Here is a 15,961-nt window from a genome sequence, read left to right on the forward strand (position 1 = left end):
GAGTATATTTTTATTAGTGACAAAATTATTCGAATACATTTTTAGTAATTTACCCAATAAAAAAAGAATTAGTTTATTAAAACTTTTTTTAGAAAAATGTTTATAATTTTCAAGAATTACAACACCTGGCTTTATCTATGGTAAATTAAAAGGATTATACACTTGTTATGTTAGTTTTGCAAAATTTAAGAATTTTTAAAAAGTATTTAAAAATTTTATTAATATGATTTTATATATTAATAAATATCTATTTTTATTTTTGTATTTTATATATATATATATATATATATATATATATATATATATATATATATATATATATTATAGTCATTTATTCTAAAACTTAAAAAATTTTTTAGTACATTAAAATTTACCTTTTTTAATAATGAATTTAATTTTAAAATACCGACCTATATCATTTAATTATATATGATTTTTTAGATAATTATTTATGAATTAATATAAAAATAATTATTTTAGCTAAAGTAAATTATATAATTAGAATTTAATTTTGATGGATTATAAGTGTAAAATAATTTTATATTAATTACATCAATAATTATTTAAAAAAATAAAAAAATTATATATTTTTAAAACATATGTTAAGATTATAAAATAAAAAATTTTTTATAAAAAATTTAAATTTTTAATATATTTATTAAATAAAAATATTTAAATTTTTTTTATTAGTGATAAGTTTAAGGGCACATGTTAACTAAACTAAGAAGAAAAAAAAAAAATTATCCTATAGATGAACCCTGTGTCTCTGTTATAGTGTTACTTATCTCTTAGTTCTTACACTTAAAATTGAATTCTGTGCCTTTACCTTATTAGTGCGTATGTGGGGTGCACACCTAAGCGTCGGCATCATTTCCGGAAACTATCTTCATTGTGGGAATCAAATCTTTGTCTCCGTTTATTCCTCAATAATGAATGTTGCAAGTTGCAACACCTCTGTTTTTATTTTTTACAAAAGGGGAAAATAAATTTCCCAAAGCAAGGCTTGACTGTTCGTGAAAATAGTAATTAATATAAAATCTGTATATTATCATTCAATTTGATTATAGGTAGAGTCAAATTCTTTATCTACAAATGGTTAAAAATTAAAAGCTTATTGAAACTTATAAATTGAATTGAATTGATTGCCAGTGCGAGTGCAAATAAATCAGGAGTAATTGGAATAGTGAAACGTATGATTTGAAGGGTATGGGTTTTTAATAGGGTGTTTATTATTCTGATTTTAGAAGATGGAAGGAGTAAGTAAAAGGTGAAATGTAATAAAAAGGAGGAAAGAGAGTGGATCGGATGCGACTGTGAAAGTGAGAAGACAATAGAAGAGTGGAGTAAAGTGTGGGAGAGTTTGGTGGGTAATAATAATTAACCTTCCACACAGGGTCCTCTGGGTCTGAGCGAGAGTGAGTATGAATATGAAGCCAAAGAAAACGTGTTAAGCACAAAAAGCCAATTCCTACAAACAAATTCCAAATCTCAATTCTCCTCTGCTCAACAGTCGCGGTAGCACCAAGTAAAGTAATCACCTCATTCCCTTTTTCTTTCCAATTCGTTGCCTGATTTTCATCCTGATCAAATTTTGGGGATTTAATTTACTTTTTATCTTCTGAGATGATAAAGAAAAAAGAAGCTGTTTTTGATTTGCTCATATTCCATTGGCGTGCAATTATACTATTGTGCTTCAGGTTATTCACATAGATATAGATAATATTTTATACGTTGCAGCTTCCACTTGCTCCTTTGCATCTGTTCGAATGGTGGTGTTGGGTTTCTTCTTGAGGTAATTCTTAGTGCAGGAGATAGTGTTTTGAGGTAAATTAAGTGAATTTTGTTCAACTAGAATGGGGAAATAAGCTGATAGCTCAAATTCTGTGCTTGAATCTGAATACACCGCCGACAATTCATCAATGGGCAAAGAAAATGGGTCAGCAACGCCAAAGGAAGAAGGCAGTGATGACGGTTACTCAAGTCTTGAGACTGTTGAATTAGAATCTCAGTCACGACCTAGCCTAGAGAAGGACACAGGTTTGCCAAGTTGTCGCGTGTGCCAATGTGCCGAATCTGATAAAAGGGGAGATGCTGCCCTAGAATTTTTGGGCATCACTCCGGTGATCAAAGCTTGTAAATGGAATGGGGAAGATGGGGAGGTAAGGTCAGAAGGCCAGGGAATTCAGAAAAATATGTCTTTTAACAAAAATGTTGGAAGCAAATCTGGGATGGTGGAATTTGTAGGCCCTAATGGGGAGGTTTTCATGTGTAGAAGTGATGTGGAGATTGGTTTGTCTCACCAAGATGCATTGATTGAACTTGGTTGCTGTTGTAAGAATGACCTTGCTTTAGTACACTATGCTTGTGCACTCAAGTGGTTTATTAATCATGGATCAACAATTTGTGAAATATGTGGACACATAGCCAATAATATCAGAATCTCTGACTTTAACAAGGTTGTTGGTTCTCTGAAGGAATATGAAGCCTTGAGGGAGAGAACTGTCAGTGGGGATCCTGGTCCTCATGTCCATGCGAATAATAATACTGGCGTTGATCCTGACGCTGTGGCTGCTATCCGGAGGCAACGGCTAAGTGAGATTGCATTATGGTTTTGTCCTCATAATACCAGTAGTATAAACAACAATAGCAATGCCGACACAGTTTCACAGGTTGCTTCTGAGCAGCCTTCAAATTTTGTTACTGAAGATGCTGGCCCTGCACAGAGTCCTGCAACCAAGTGGGCCGTGGAAGGCACAGGGATCCTGCTTGCTACTGGCCTGCTTACAATCACCCTTGCGTGGCTGATAGCTCCTCGAGTTGGAAAGGTACGTAAGATTTAAAGCCAGTCACAATAAGTGGTGAAACATACCAAATTCTTTATATGGTAATTTCTTGCCTAGATGTCTTTTTCCTGAATGTGCCTGCATATTTTGGAACTGCCCTAAATATGGGGCCTCAAAACCTATGCATTTACATTGATTATTATAGGGTTGAACTTCAGAATGTCATGATAATAATGCATGCATTGGGGTCATGCAAGCATGGTATTTCACTAAAACATGGAGCAAAGACACTAGTCTGTCATTGCTTCCATATAATTTGTAGAGCTTGCCTTTATTTCTCATGTCTCTCTATCTGAGATTAATACGAAATTGGAAACTTTAGCTAGCAATTTTATTCAAGGAATTTGTTATCATTCTTATAAAGGACATGAGATTAATAATGGACTCACGTTGATGTTATGGACTGGTATTCTCATACTGATCACTTATAAGGTCTTCTTCCCTTTGGCCATATGCATATTTAGGGCTTGTTTGGGTATGCTTCTAACTAGAAAGCCTCACAGAATTAAACTAACAAACAATTAACAATCAAATGGATCTAACTACTCATAGTGTAATAAATCATCGTTCGTTTATAGATCAAAGCCTAGCCTAGAGTTTAGATAACTTACTCAGTTCCAATGTTTAGAGCCACATCAATTGATCAATCAATATGAATTATGTGGACTCTGGCTTATATTCATCTGTAGGCTTCATTTTTTGTTGTCTTTCTTTTGATATGTTTGCTCTGTGAACATCTATCTTAAGAAGAATAATGTCACTAGCGTTTGTGTTGTAAGGTGGTCACTTTTCTCGGTAAAGTCATTTTTTAACTCTCTGGAGCACTGGCTGCACCACTTTACCCTAGAACAATTTTTGCTGGCTAACTATGAAATGGCTCTAACGAAAAAATTGAGGCTTAAATCCTATAGCAGGTTGTATTTTATGCTATCATTCTGTGCTTCTGGCCCCAAACCTGACTAATTGCTCCATTCATGGCAACTTCGAGAGTTACTGATTTGGATGGGCAAAGGAAGGGACTGGACAGCCTTAATCACATCATAGCTTTTTTAGTCTTAGTTGAATATAGTTTTTTCCATGTTCGGGTTCATTCCAAAATACAGTGGTGTTGGTTGTGTTTGGAAGTTGATTATACAACTTGTTTGCTTCTTCCATGTTGATTTTGGTTAGAAGCCTGCATAATTCAACCTAACCTATAGTTGATCGTATTGTTGTACAGAAAACAGCCAAAAGTGGTCTTCACATCCTACTTGGAGGTGTTTGTGCTTTAACAGTGGTTGTTTTTTTCCGCTTTGTAAGTACTTCACGCACCTTTCTATTGTATTTTGTTTGAGAAATTTGATCGAGTTTTGATTCTTGGATCCTGATAGTTTTGTATACTTGAGTTATTGCAGTTTGTGCTTACCAGAATCAAGTACGGACCTGCACGTTATTGGGCAATCTTATTCGTTTTCTGGTTTCTTGTGTTTGCCATATGGGCTTCACGGACACATGGTGCCCATACAACGTGATTCCTTAGTAGTTAGTAGTTAGTACAGCGCTATAGAGTCTTGTTTTGTTTTTCATTTCTCTTGAGCCTTTCAATTGAAATTCATTTATGACCGGGTCTATTTCATAGTAGATTATTATCATTATCATTATTACTATTAAATGTAAAATAGCTATAACGTTGTTTGTAAAGCTATTTCTTTCTATGAGATCGTGTTTAGTTACTTTGAAGAACTAATACAAATAAATTTGAAGAAAAATAAATTTTCGTTGTCTTGTAATTAACTTATAGCTTTACTTTCTTTGATTGATTGAAATTACAAGCCATGGAAATTTAATGGAATCAGTTGAGAGAGCATAAACGGGAGGATTCGAAATCCAAATCAAAGGGTGGCCTGCCGTACCTATATTTGGCGCATAGCATTGGGCCGGATACTCTGTTTTCGGCTGTAATTGTAATACATCATCATTAGTCATTATGATGATGGATTATAGAGAATTAAATATCTCCCCAACCGAAACACTCCTAGCATTTATGGTAATGGAGCGAATAATCATATCGGACAAAGTTTGACATAGACATATAGTGGAGTTATCAATTATCATAGTTAACGAATGAGCATTGTTGGTTTCCACAATAGATCCTTTGAATCTTGTTTGGTAGTGTGATTCATTACTTAATTGTGATGTGTGAAGTGAAGGTGAACCAAACCAAAATGAAATATCACTTTCCATTTCGTCTTATTTTGATTGATTGGGTTGTCGTGGTTTGTGAGTGTATGAGGGGTCCCTCTTCATCTTCCTCATAACCACATAATCAAGAGTGAACCAAACAGTAACGAGGTAAATTACACGTGCGTGATCCACATAAAAACAATTTTCATATTTGAACTGTTCGGAGATACCTCACATAAGAGTTTCCATTCATTTTGGCTCTGTGCTTCTGTTGTTGTTCTACACTGCCGTTGCCTTGTCATCACGATTTCTCTAACGTTATCTTTCTGTTTTTAATGGCTCAGAACTCACTCCACTTGTACATTTTTATGTAGCTCTTTCTCCTTCTCCCTCTCCTACCATGAAAAGCCTCTTCCTTGTATCGTTCCTTGCACCAAGGTACACCCTTTTCTTTCTTTCTTTCTTTATTTATGACCTTATTTACTTAGCAAGTTCAAACCTGTTCTTGTAACCAAGATATGTTGCTGAAAGTTCCTCGTGTTGGGTTAGCAGTGCCCCAGTTGGAAGCAGACCCTTCTCTCAACATTTAACCACCAAGTGCTTTGGCAAGCAACTTCACTTCCACTCTCGATGTGTTCTTTTCTCTTCATACACGTAAACACCTCTGTCTCTCTCTCTCTAGTCATATTCTCATGCTGCTTTGGTTTGTATTGCTCAACTCTGACGTGTCTTTCTTGCATGGATTATGTGGTTTGTGTTGTGAAGATGTTCTGCAACGCTATCTGTTGTGCCGGACCTACAAGAAAAGGAAACATTTGATGGAGAGAAGGCTTCTTTGCTTCTCAAAGATCTCAGAAAGACCTTTAATTCGGGGAAGACAAAGAGCTATGAGTGGCGAATTTCACAGTTGGAAGGCATAGCCAAGATGCTAGAAGAGAAGGAGAAGGAAATTCTTGATGCTCTTAATAAAGACCTTTCTAAACCAGGATTGGAAGGATATATATCTGAGGTCTACAATTCCTACTTTCATTTTCTGCTTCATGATTTTCTCTTTTTAACCAGTGCTTTAAAGAAAAATATCTCCATACAACTGTATTGTTTTTCCCCTGCTTCCTTTTGTCATGATGGCATTGAGTTTTTCCATTTGTCTGAAGATTCACCTCAGGCTCAGACTTACATTCATCGCGGCCACTTCGAATTATATCGTGGTGCTTATTAATGCAGGTTTCCCAGGCAAAATCATCATGTAGTGAAGCACTTCAAGAACTGAAACACTGGATGAAGCCGGAAAAGGTAATAATTACTTACTTAACAGAAGAGGATTGTGCCACATTATATACATTGACACTAATAGCACAATCTTTTTTCCCATTCAGGTCAAAACTTCATTCACCACATTACCATCATCAGCAGAGATTGTGTCAGAACCATTGGGAGCTGTGTTGGTCATCTCCACATGGAACTTCCCTTTCTGTATGTAAAGTTGTCTTCCTTTTCAGATATTTGCCATATCTAAACAGCATTTGTTTCTATCAGATACAACTTTTCCGTACTTGTGTTGTTATCAATGTTGTTGAAGGTTTGCACATATAGAGAAGTCTATCATACATTTGCATATTTATAATGCTTAAAGTTTTATTATCCAATGAGTTCTCAATTTTCTCATAAATTTGTTGGAATCCTTACACTATCTAGTGCAGTGACTTTGCAACTTCTACTTACCGTTCCCTTCACAATGATGAGTTCTTAATTACCTCCTGTGTTCAGTGTTATCAATGGATCCTGTCATTGGAGCCATATCAGCGGGTAACGCAGTGGTCTTGAAACCATCAGAAATTGCTCCGGCAACTTCATCACTACTTGCAAATTTGATTGAAGGTTATCTAGATAACTCTGCAATAAGAGTAGTTGAAGGGGCTATTCCTGAAACAACTGCACTCTTGGAACAGAAGTGGGATAAGATACTTTACACAGGTAGTGCTAGGGTCGGTCGCATTGTCATGGCTGCTGCTGCAAAGCACCTTACACCTGTGATTCTGGAACTCGGCGGAAAGTGTCCAGCTGTTGTTGATTCAGATGTCAATCTACAAGTTAAGGACATCACCATCCTAAGCTCATTATTTACACATCCAAGTAACTTGTTTTTTTTTTTTTTTTTTTTTTTTTTTTTTTTTTTTGATGTAATAATCATTGAATTAAAATCTCAGGTTACTGCTAGGAGGATAATAGGTGGAAAGTGGGCATGCAATAGTGGACAAGCATGCATTTCTGTTGATTATATCATCACAAGAAAAGAATTTGCTCCAAAACTGGTTAGATTTTAAGAACTTTTGTGAGCAGTTAAATCATATATATTTACATTATTCTTGATAAGTTTGTGCACACAACAGATAAATGCTTTGAAAGAAGAGTTGAAGCAATTCTTTGGCGAAGATCTGATGGAATCAAAAGACATGTCTCGTATTGTGTCCCCGACCCAGTTTTCGCGGCTGGTGAAGCTCTTGGATGAAGATAAAGTATCTGACAAAATTGTTTTTGGAGGTCAGAGGGATGAGATGAAACTGTGAGTGGCATTCTCATATTCTTTATTATTAAGATTCACATATATAGTATGATATTGTATCTTATTATTAATTCTCCTTCTTTGACTCTTGGATACAGAAAGATTGCACCAACTATCATATTGGATGTTCCAGATGATGCAATGGTGATGCAAGAAGAGATATTTGGGCCAATAATGCCAATCATCACTGTGAGTACTTGTTGGCAAGGATAGTATACAAGGCCATATTACCATATTATATATATTCCTTGACAATTGCTTCAACTTTAGGCCATATTCCATTTGTGCAGGTAGAAAACATAGAAGATAGCTTTGGCATAATCAAATCTAAGCCAAAACCTCTTGCTGCTTATCTCTTTACAAACAATGAGCAGTTAAAGAAGGCATATGTGGAAAATATATCTTCTGGAGGGATGCTCATCAATGACACTGTCATACATGTAGTGATTCTCTTATATCCCTTAATTATTTTACACATGAAAACTATAATCATATCACAACTACTTGACGTTTATGTGTGCATCGCCGATGCAGGTTGCGACTCGTGGTTTGCCTTTTGGAGGAGTTGAAGAAAGTGGAATGGGATGTTACCACGGGAAGTTCTCTTTTGATAGTTTCAGCCATAAGAAGTCTGTCCTCTATAGAAGTTTTGATGCAGATTCATCCTTAAGGTTCCCTCCATATACACCCGAGAAGGAAAAATTGTTGAAGGCCATTTTCAGTGGCAACATTATTCGCATAATTCTTACTTTGCTTGGATGGTCTTAGATTAGAATAAACGCATATACAAGGAACATCCAAAGAATCTGTTTTTAATGACGCTAATTTTGAAGATGTCGAGAGAAGAATTGGATAAATGGTAAATTCGAAAATAATGGTCTAGGCTAGTGATTACCACGGCTTCCACTATTGTCAAGATGAAAATGACATAAAATGATGCTAAATCATGCAAGTGTGGTAACTCTATTTTAGCATGTTTAAATATGTTTGACTATTAAGATTCTAGAGGGAGAAGTTGGGGCTTTAGAGCCTCTACAATGGTGAGTTCCTCTTTCACTTTTTTCTGACACACAGAACTCTAACCATTGGAGGAGAGAATGAATGAGTTCTCGCACGGGTCTCAAGGTGAGGGAGTCCCTCTAAACAGGGACTCAAGTTAACCAATAATAACTTGCTATTTGGCAAATTATTTTAAAAAAATAATAATATAAAATCTGAAATAATTAAATAATTATATTAAATAATAAAATAATAATTAAATTAGTAATAATTATAATAAAAATTATATTAAATAATTATATTTTTATTTAATTAATAATTTATATTAATTATTTAACAAATAATTAATATTGAATATTATTTATATTATTATATTAAATTATAATTAATTAAATTTACTTACATTAAAAAATAAATTTAATTTCTACACCTTACAAAATAATTCTTAGTTGAGTTAGTTATTTTTATTTTTAAAATTTAAAATGCTAACGACATTATTAAAATTAGCAATTGTAAACACAAAACTATAAATTAGTGTAATCCCGAATTATATACTGTGTATTATTATTATATATGAATTTATTTAATATTAATATCTTTTAATAGTGAATTATTTTTAAATTTATAAATTTAAATAATATTATTGAAAAAATCAATTACATTAATTTTAAGTATTTTAATTAATTAATTAAGTGGGACCACAACAGGGACTAAAGTTAGTTCCTCCTAATGGAGAAGAGAGAGATGCTTTGAGTTCTTATTTACCGTTTATGACGCAAAAGCTGATGTGGAGTTACTTTTTATGACATGTGGGCCATAAATAGGGATTGAGATGAGTTCTCTATTGGAGATGGTCTTAGAAATTAGAATCAAATACAAATATTAACAAAAATGAGAGAGAAAATAATAAAAAGCCAATGGCAAATAATAATGCCACATGTCACTCTTTGTGTTGTTCTTGCTATAAGTATTTGAACCATTCACCATTTTTTGGGAGACAAATTGAAATAAACACATACACCCTTATTAACCAATGAAAAATAAGGGATGCAAAATAAATCATATATAAAGGGAAACAAGTGATGCTGTGTAATTGTGTATGATAGTATCTGTCTTTTTAATTTACTGGTCAAATTCTTTCAATCCTTTGCCTTTTAATTTTGAAGTTTGAAAGAAAGAAGACAAATAAAATAAGATTGGTAGGAGCATGGCAGAAGTTTCGACGAAGCTGGGGAACAAGAAGAGTTAAGACAAATTAGTTATTTGATTTGATTGTAGCAAGAAAAGAAAAGAATAAGAACCATCTCATTCCCTCCTTAAACCCAAAACCCATCCAAAAGGGAACTGAACTCTATTCTATTCCTTTCAACTAACTCCAAGTAAAGAACCAATTCATTCATGCACGTATCAGAGTCCTTCAAGAATCAAGTCAAGTCAACCCCCCACCACTCTTGTGAATTCTCTCGTCATAGCTTTCTCCACAGAACATTGAAAGAAAGAAGGATATGAAGATGAGATGGGACGGTTGGTTGTGTTGGTTGTGACAGTTATGGTTTTGAACCTGTCAAGTCCTTGCTCAGCATGGTTTGGTTTTGGCAACAAACAAAAGACTTCAAAGAACTCTATCCTGCCAGCTCAGCCCTCCATCATCAACCGTGCTGCCCATGGTTCCTCCATTATCATCCCACTTTACGGCAATGTTTATCCTGTTGGGTACGTACCTACATAGAATCTTCTTTCTTGAACACACAAAAAGGCAATACCTTTTATGAATCTTGAAAGTGTGCAATTTTGTATGGAAATGTATATGTAAAAAGAAAAAAAAAAGATTTGCATATCAAGATTCGCAATAGGAATATTTCATTTATTTAGTGATTGGGCCCTCTCTCTCTGCCTTTTGAAATTTATTTATTTGATTACCATTTGAAGAACAAAAAGAAAGGTGCACCGACACTAACACGATTGGTTGCTGTTTATCCTTTAAAAGATGAAATTATTGTGTCTCATCCTTCCTTGAAACAATTATTGCAGGTTCTATAATGTTACTCTCAGCATTGGGCAGCCACCAAGGTCCTATTTTCTGGATGTTGACACCGGTAGTGACCTCACATGGCTTCAATGTGATGCCCCTTGTTCCCATTGCTCTGAGGTATTACATGGAAACTGATTTCTTCTACACAAAGAATGTGAACAAATGCTAACAAAATCTTATCCTTGAATACTTGTTTTGTTTGTCAGACTCCCCATCCACTGTACAAGCCCAGCAATGATTTTGTGCCGTGTCAAGATCCCCTATGCGCGTCGTTGCAGCCGAGTGATGACTACGAATGTGAAAGCCCTGATCAGTGTGACTATCAGATTGATTATGCGGATCAGTACTCAACACTTGGTGCACTTGTCAATGATGTCTATCTTCTCAACTTCACCAATGATGTCCAACTTAAAGTTCGGATGGCACTTGGGTTAGTCTTACTCACTCTTTGATTTGTTACCACCCCCTCCATGCATGTTCATGCTCTGATTCCTTTGTGCAGATGTGGATATGATCAGACTTTTTCGCCTTCTTACCACCCGTTAGACGGAATACTTGGGATTGGCAGGGGAAAAACCAGCTTGGTGTCACAGCTGAATGGTCAGGGCTTGGTGCAAAATGTTGTTGGACACTGCTTAAGTTCCCAAGGAGGAGGATATGTTTTCTTCGGAAATGTCTATGGTTCTTTTCGAGTGAGCTGGACTCCAATGTCATCCACAGATTCGTAAGCAGACCATTATCAGAACTCAGATGATTCATATAATTGATTGTATCATGTTCTGATTTGAATCCTGTGTCTCAGAAAACATTACTCAGCAGGGCCAGCTGAACTTGCTTTTGGAGGAAAGAAGAGTCGTTCTGGAAGCCTAACTGTGCTTTTCGACACTGGCAGTTCTTACACTTACTTCAACTCCAAGGCTTACAAAGCTCTCATTTCTTGGGTAATTTCTAAAGCATTCATCACTAGTATCATACCAATTTGGAAATGTTAGTTAAGAAGGGTCATTTTGTTCAACTTGGAAATGCAGTTGAAGAAGGAATTGCACAAAGTACCCATAAGTGTAGCAGCTGATGATCAAACCTTACCAATATGCTGGCGTGGTAAAAAACCTTTCCAGAGCATACGTGAAGTGAAGAGATACTTTAAGCCGCTGGCGCTTACTTTTAGCAATGCTGGAAAAGTTAAAACTCTGTTTGAGATCCCTCTTGAAGGTTATCTGATACTATCAGTGAGTTCTAACCTGTAACCTTAAGCAACCTAGATGAATATATCATAGTAAAGGCAATGGACTAACGAATTGTTATGGTGGCAGAGCATGGGAAATGTTTGCCTGGGAATTCTGAATGGCTCTGAAGTAGGGTTGGGAGATCTCAACATAATTGGAGGTAGGAAATAATTAATTTCGTGTTAACGTTTTTGGGATTTGATGTTATATCATTAATTATAAAGATGTTGTTTGTTTATATATGCAGACATATCCATGCAAGACAAAGTGATGGTATTCGACAATGAGAAGCACTTAATTGGTTGGGCACCTGCAGATTGTACTCGTCTTCCAAGATCAAGAGCTTTCGGTATTTCATCATACTGAAAAAAGAAAAGAAAAATTCCTAGGGGGAGGTTGTTGTGCCATATATAGAGCAGGTTAATTCATGCTATTTTCATAATGTGTAGTGTTTGTGAATATAGTCATTGATCATCATCATGTATTAGTATATTACATTCTGATCGAGTAATGAATGTAATCGATGGAAATATGTGAATATTTCGCATCGCGTTTATTTTTAGAACTATGCTACACATACAAGTTTTTTTGGCTTATAAGTCTTATAAGTTGGGTCAAGTCTAACAAAAATAGAAAAACTACATTCACTCACTGGAGTGTGATAACACGCGTGTCACTCAACCGTTTCCAAAACACGCTCTCATTCACCATTATGGAAGACGCTTCTTCTTCACGTTCCTCTTTCTCCTCCTCCTCTTCCTTCTTCTTCTCCTTCTTCTTTACGTTTCTCCTTCTTTTTCTTCGCCTGTTTCATCTTCATCGTTGTTTTTTTATTACTGTTGTTGTTGCATTTTTTTCCTCCTCCTCCTCTTTTTTCTTCTTTGTTTGATTTTTTCTCCCAAGAAGAATTATAAGAAAACGAAATAAGAAGATGAGGAAGAAGAAGCAGTAGAAGATGAGGAGGAGGAAGAGGAAGAGTTTTTAATTATGCAGAACTTATCAGAATAAAAATACACCAAAAAATTCTTAAAATACACCCAAATATCTTTGTGTTACACCCAAATTTGCTACAAATACAGAAAAATATTTTCTCTATTGCTGCATTTTTTTTCTTATTTCTTTCTTTCTTTTAGTTAAATGAATGTAAGTTCATGCTCTTCCAAGTAATTTTGCAGCATTATATGTGTTTTTTTCTTCTTTGTTTGATTTTTTTATTTTTATTCTTATTAAGAGATTAAAACAAGAAGAAACTTAAGAAGGTAAAACAAAAAGGAAAAGATGAATAAGAAAAAAAGAAGAAGAAGATGGTGATGATGATGAAAAAAAAAGAAGCAGTAGAAGATGAGGAGGAGGAAGCAGAAAAGTTTTGAATTATGCAGAATTTATCAGGATAAAATTACACCCAAAAATTCTTAAAATATACCCAAATATTTTCGTGTTACACCGAAATATCTTTGTATTACACTCAAATTTACTGCAAATACAGAAAAATATTTCTTCTAATGCTATATTTTTTCTTCTGAATTGATCCACACCTCAACCACTTGATTGGATTCAAAACAATAATCAATTTCGTTCTGGTTCAATTGACAATTTGAACCTAAATTATTTATTATCTTCAACAACGAGATAACTGATGATAGAGGAAAAAGAGAAAAAGAAAAGAGGAGAAGAAATTCCAATGAAAAAAGAAGGAGGAAGAGGAGGAGGAGGAGGAAGAGGTAGTGTTGATGACGACAATAACGAGAGAGAAAAATTACGAAGAAGAAGAAGAGACATGGAGAAAAACGTGAAAGCGCGTGAATATAAATGACTTGTATGAGAAAACGCTTGTGTGGAGAATAATTCTTATTTTTATTTAATATATAGATATCTTATCTACTATTATCAGTACAACAACTTTGTCTAGATTTGACAAAGGGTGGTTTGATAAATTTGTGTGCATGAAAAATATCGAGACTTAACATTATTAGAGACTTAACATTATTATTAGGGATTAAAGGAAAAGCTATCAAAATAGCCAAATAGGTATCGGTGGAGAGTCAGGAGAGATTTTTTTCTAGTTAAACACCAAAGTAGTCCCTAAGATTCACAAAATGCACCGATTTGGTCCCTGACTTTCCAATTGCACTATTTAGGTCCTCGACTTTGGAAAAAATGCACCTAGTTAGTCCCCTCCCCCTTTTCCGTCGAAACTCCTCTCCAGCGGCAGTGATGTGGCAATTTTTTTGCCATGCTGGAGTATGAAAAACGGCGTCGTGTTAGGATTTGGTGCTAAAAAAATGAAAACGACGCCGCTTGAAGAAGGAAGGAGTTACGAAAAGACAAAACCCCCATATTCAAAGAGTTTACCTCGCCACTTCATCTTCTTCATCCCGTTCAAACTGAAAACTCCATACCCTGGGGTTCGCTTGTCCTGCTGAGATTTTTTGTGGTAACGCAAATTGGAGAGGGTCAAAAGCTGCTCATCGGTCATTCAAAATCGGAGAAGGAAAGAGCAAAGCTTCCTCGTGGAGCCACACAGAGGTAGGCATACAGTGAATAAAATATTTTATATATTTTTTTTATAGTGTTAAGGTATCTATTGTTGTGAGTTTGAGTTGAAAATTTTGTGTTGGTTGATCAAAAATCATTGAATGCTATATGACGATTGGATTTTTGACGGTTTAGAATTTCACAAATGAATTCTCGTTGCAAGTATAGTTTCTAAACCAAGCAATAATCCTTTCATACAAAAATTTGTTTGTCACAAGTACAAACCCCTAAAATCTATAAACCGAAGTATTTAAACCTCGGGTCGTCTCTCAAAGGACTTGCAGGGTAGTGTTCTTGTTATTGGTTATGGAGTATGTTTGGGGTTTTGAGATTTTAGACAAGAAATATAAATGGCAAAGAAAATAAACTAACAACTAACAAAGCTCTCGGCTAGATATGAGAACTAGAAGTCCCATCCTAGTTATCTTCCTCAATTGTGATCTCAAATTATTCATTGCTACCACTATAGTGGAGGAAAGTCAAGTGGATGAATCAATTTGATTTCTCAAGTCCTAATCAACTCCTAAAGGAATGACTAGCTTTAGAGGCATTCAAATCAATTAGCAACTTCTAATTATCAATCAACAAAGGAATTAGATAACTCAAGAGTCACTAATTACTCTACCTAGGCCAAGAGGAACAAAACCTACTCTAAAATCCAAACAAGCATTTTATCAAACACTTGGTAAGCATAAAAGAAGAACATAGTAAATCAACAACAAGAATGAAATCTAACAACAATTATTGAAAGAAATTAACAACAACAATCAAGGAAATCACAATTATCATGAATTACCTCAAATTGCATTATTGAAAGAAAGTAGAGAGAACAAAAGTATCTCAATTACAAAACCTAGAAACAAAATAAGAGAAATTACAACAAGAGAATAGGGATAGAGAGAAGAACTAAAGTGTAGCAATCATCAATTGAAGGTAGAAGTAGAAGGAGACTTGAATTAAACCTAGAACTATGAGATCCTAATCTAACCCTAATTCCTAATCCTAATTCTAGAGAGAAGGGAGAGCTTCTCTCTCTAAAAACCTAAACTAAAGTGATTAGTTAGTTGGAAGTTATGTTATAGTAATGAATGATGTCTTCCCCTTAATCCTTCATCCTTTTATCCCTTTCCCTTAGCAATTTGGCGCCAAAAATGGGTTCAGAAACCCTCTCAAATCGCCAGGCATGTGCTGCATTAATGAGGTCATGTGTTATCATCGGCGCGTGCGCGCATGGTACGCGTGCACGTCCCTGGTCGATTCTGCAATGTTCGCGCGAGCGCCTTGTGCGCGTGCGCGTGCATGGCTGACTTTGCTTCTTTGACTTTTTATGCTTCTCTCCACTTGTATGCTTCCTTCCTTGCTTCCTTTGATCCATGCTTAGCCTATTTCAACCTGAGGTTACTAGCAAACACATCAAGGCATCTTATGGAATCAAACAGAAACTAGAATTCATCAAAATAAGGTTTAAAAAGCATGTTTTTACACTTAAGCACAATTATGGAAGAGATAACAAAACCATGCTAATTCTTAGGCTAAATGTGACAAAAGGTTATCAAAATGTTCTAAATTCAATGCAAAACAAACCGTCAAATTGGGGTTT

At 35.0% G+C, this 15,961-nt stretch overlaps 3 protein-coding genes across 8 annotated transcripts; all 3 read left to right on the forward strand.

The window, feature by feature from the left end:
- Positions 1–1,919: 1,919 nt before the first annotated feature.
- On the forward strand, positions 1,920–4,595 carry LOC112733038 (uncharacterized). The gene is made up of 3 exons (XM_025781890.3): positions 1,920–2,825; positions 4,063–4,137; positions 4,238–4,595. The coding sequence occupies exons 1-3, from the start codon at positions 1,920–1,922 to the stop codon at positions 4,352–4,354; spliced, it is 1,098 nt and encodes a 365-aa protein (XP_025637675.1). The 3' UTR covers positions 4,355–4,595.
- LOC112733037 (aldehyde dehydrogenase family 3 member H1) lies at positions 2,764–8,444 on the forward strand. Of its 6 annotated transcripts, none has more exons than XM_029291690.2 (13): positions 2,764–2,825; positions 4,063–4,137; positions 5,381–5,444; positions 5,523–5,660; positions 5,772–6,015; positions 6,231–6,299; positions 6,383–6,479; positions 6,774–7,096; positions 7,214–7,318; positions 7,397–7,569; positions 7,668–7,758; positions 7,860–8,009; positions 8,104–8,444. In XM_029291690.2, the coding sequence occupies exons 3-13, from the start codon at positions 5,407–5,409 to the stop codon at positions 8,335–8,337; spliced, it is 1,662 nt and encodes a 553-aa protein (XP_029147523.1). In that variant the 5' UTR covers positions 2,764–2,825; positions 4,063–4,137; positions 5,381–5,406; the 3' UTR covers positions 8,338–8,444. The 6 variants fall into 6 exon arrangements, with proteins under 6 accessions (XP_029147523.1, XP_072068517.1, XP_029147524.1 ...); XM_072212416.1 differs by having other exon boundaries at positions 5,556–5,660; XM_029291691.2 differs by having other exon boundaries at positions 5,559–5,660.
- A 528-nt stretch (positions 8,445–8,972) lies between these two features.
- On the forward strand, positions 8,973–12,391 carry LOC112733039 (aspartic proteinase Asp1). The gene is made up of 8 exons (XM_025781893.3): positions 8,973–10,281; positions 10,600–10,717; positions 10,807–11,030; positions 11,103–11,324; positions 11,403–11,541; positions 11,629–11,829; positions 11,914–11,986; positions 12,074–12,391. Exons 1-8 carry the CDS (start codon positions 10,085–10,087, stop codon positions 12,190–12,192), a joined length of 1,293 nt encoding a protein of 430 aa, XP_025637678.1. The 5' UTR covers positions 8,973–10,084; the 3' UTR covers positions 12,193–12,391.
- The last annotated feature ends 3,570 nt before the right edge of the window (positions 12,392–15,961 follow it).

Source organism: Arachis hypogaea, chromosome 13, assembly GCF_003086295.3.
Source record: "Arachis hypogaea cultivar Tifrunner chromosome 13, arahy.Tifrunner.gnm2.J5K5, whole genome shotgun sequence".
NCBI lineage: Eukaryota > Viridiplantae > Streptophyta > Magnoliopsida > Fabales > Fabaceae > Arachis > Arachis hypogaea.

Coding starts and splice junctions, on each gene's coding strand:
- LOC112733038 (XM_025781890.3), top strand. CDS start 1,920: ATGGGCAAAGAAAATGGGTCAGCAACGCCAAAGGAAGAAGGCAGTGAT. Junction 2,826..4,062: donor TAGCTCCTCGAGTTGGAAAG/GTACGTAAGATT, acceptor ATTGTTGTACAG/AAAACAGCCAAAAGTGGTCT. Junction 4,138..4,237: donor TGGTTGTTTTTTTCCGCTTT/GTAAGTACTTCA, acceptor GAGTTATTGCAG/TTTGTGCTTACCAGAATCAA.
- LOC112733037 (XM_029291690.2), top strand. CDS start 5,407: ATGAAAAGCCTCTTCCTTGTATCGTTCCTTGCACCAAG. Junction 6,480..6,773: donor CACATGGAACTTCCCTTTCT/GTATGTAAAGTT, acceptor TCCTGTGTTCAG/TGTTATCAATGGATCCTGTC. Junction 8,010..8,103: donor TCAATGACACTGTCATACAT/GTAGTGATTCTC, acceptor TCGCCGATGCAG/GTTGCGACTCGTGGTTTGCC.
- LOC112733039 (XM_025781893.3), top strand. CDS start 10,085: ATGGGACGGTTGGTTGTGTTGGTTGTGACAGTTATGGTTTTGAACCTG. Junction 10,718..10,806: donor CTTGTTCCCATTGCTCTGAG/GTATTACATGGA, acceptor TTTGTTTGTCAG/ACTCCCCATCCACTGTACAA. Junction 11,031..11,102: donor AAAGTTCGGATGGCACTTGG/GTTAGTCTTACT, acceptor TCCTTTGTGCAG/ATGTGGATATGATCAGACTT.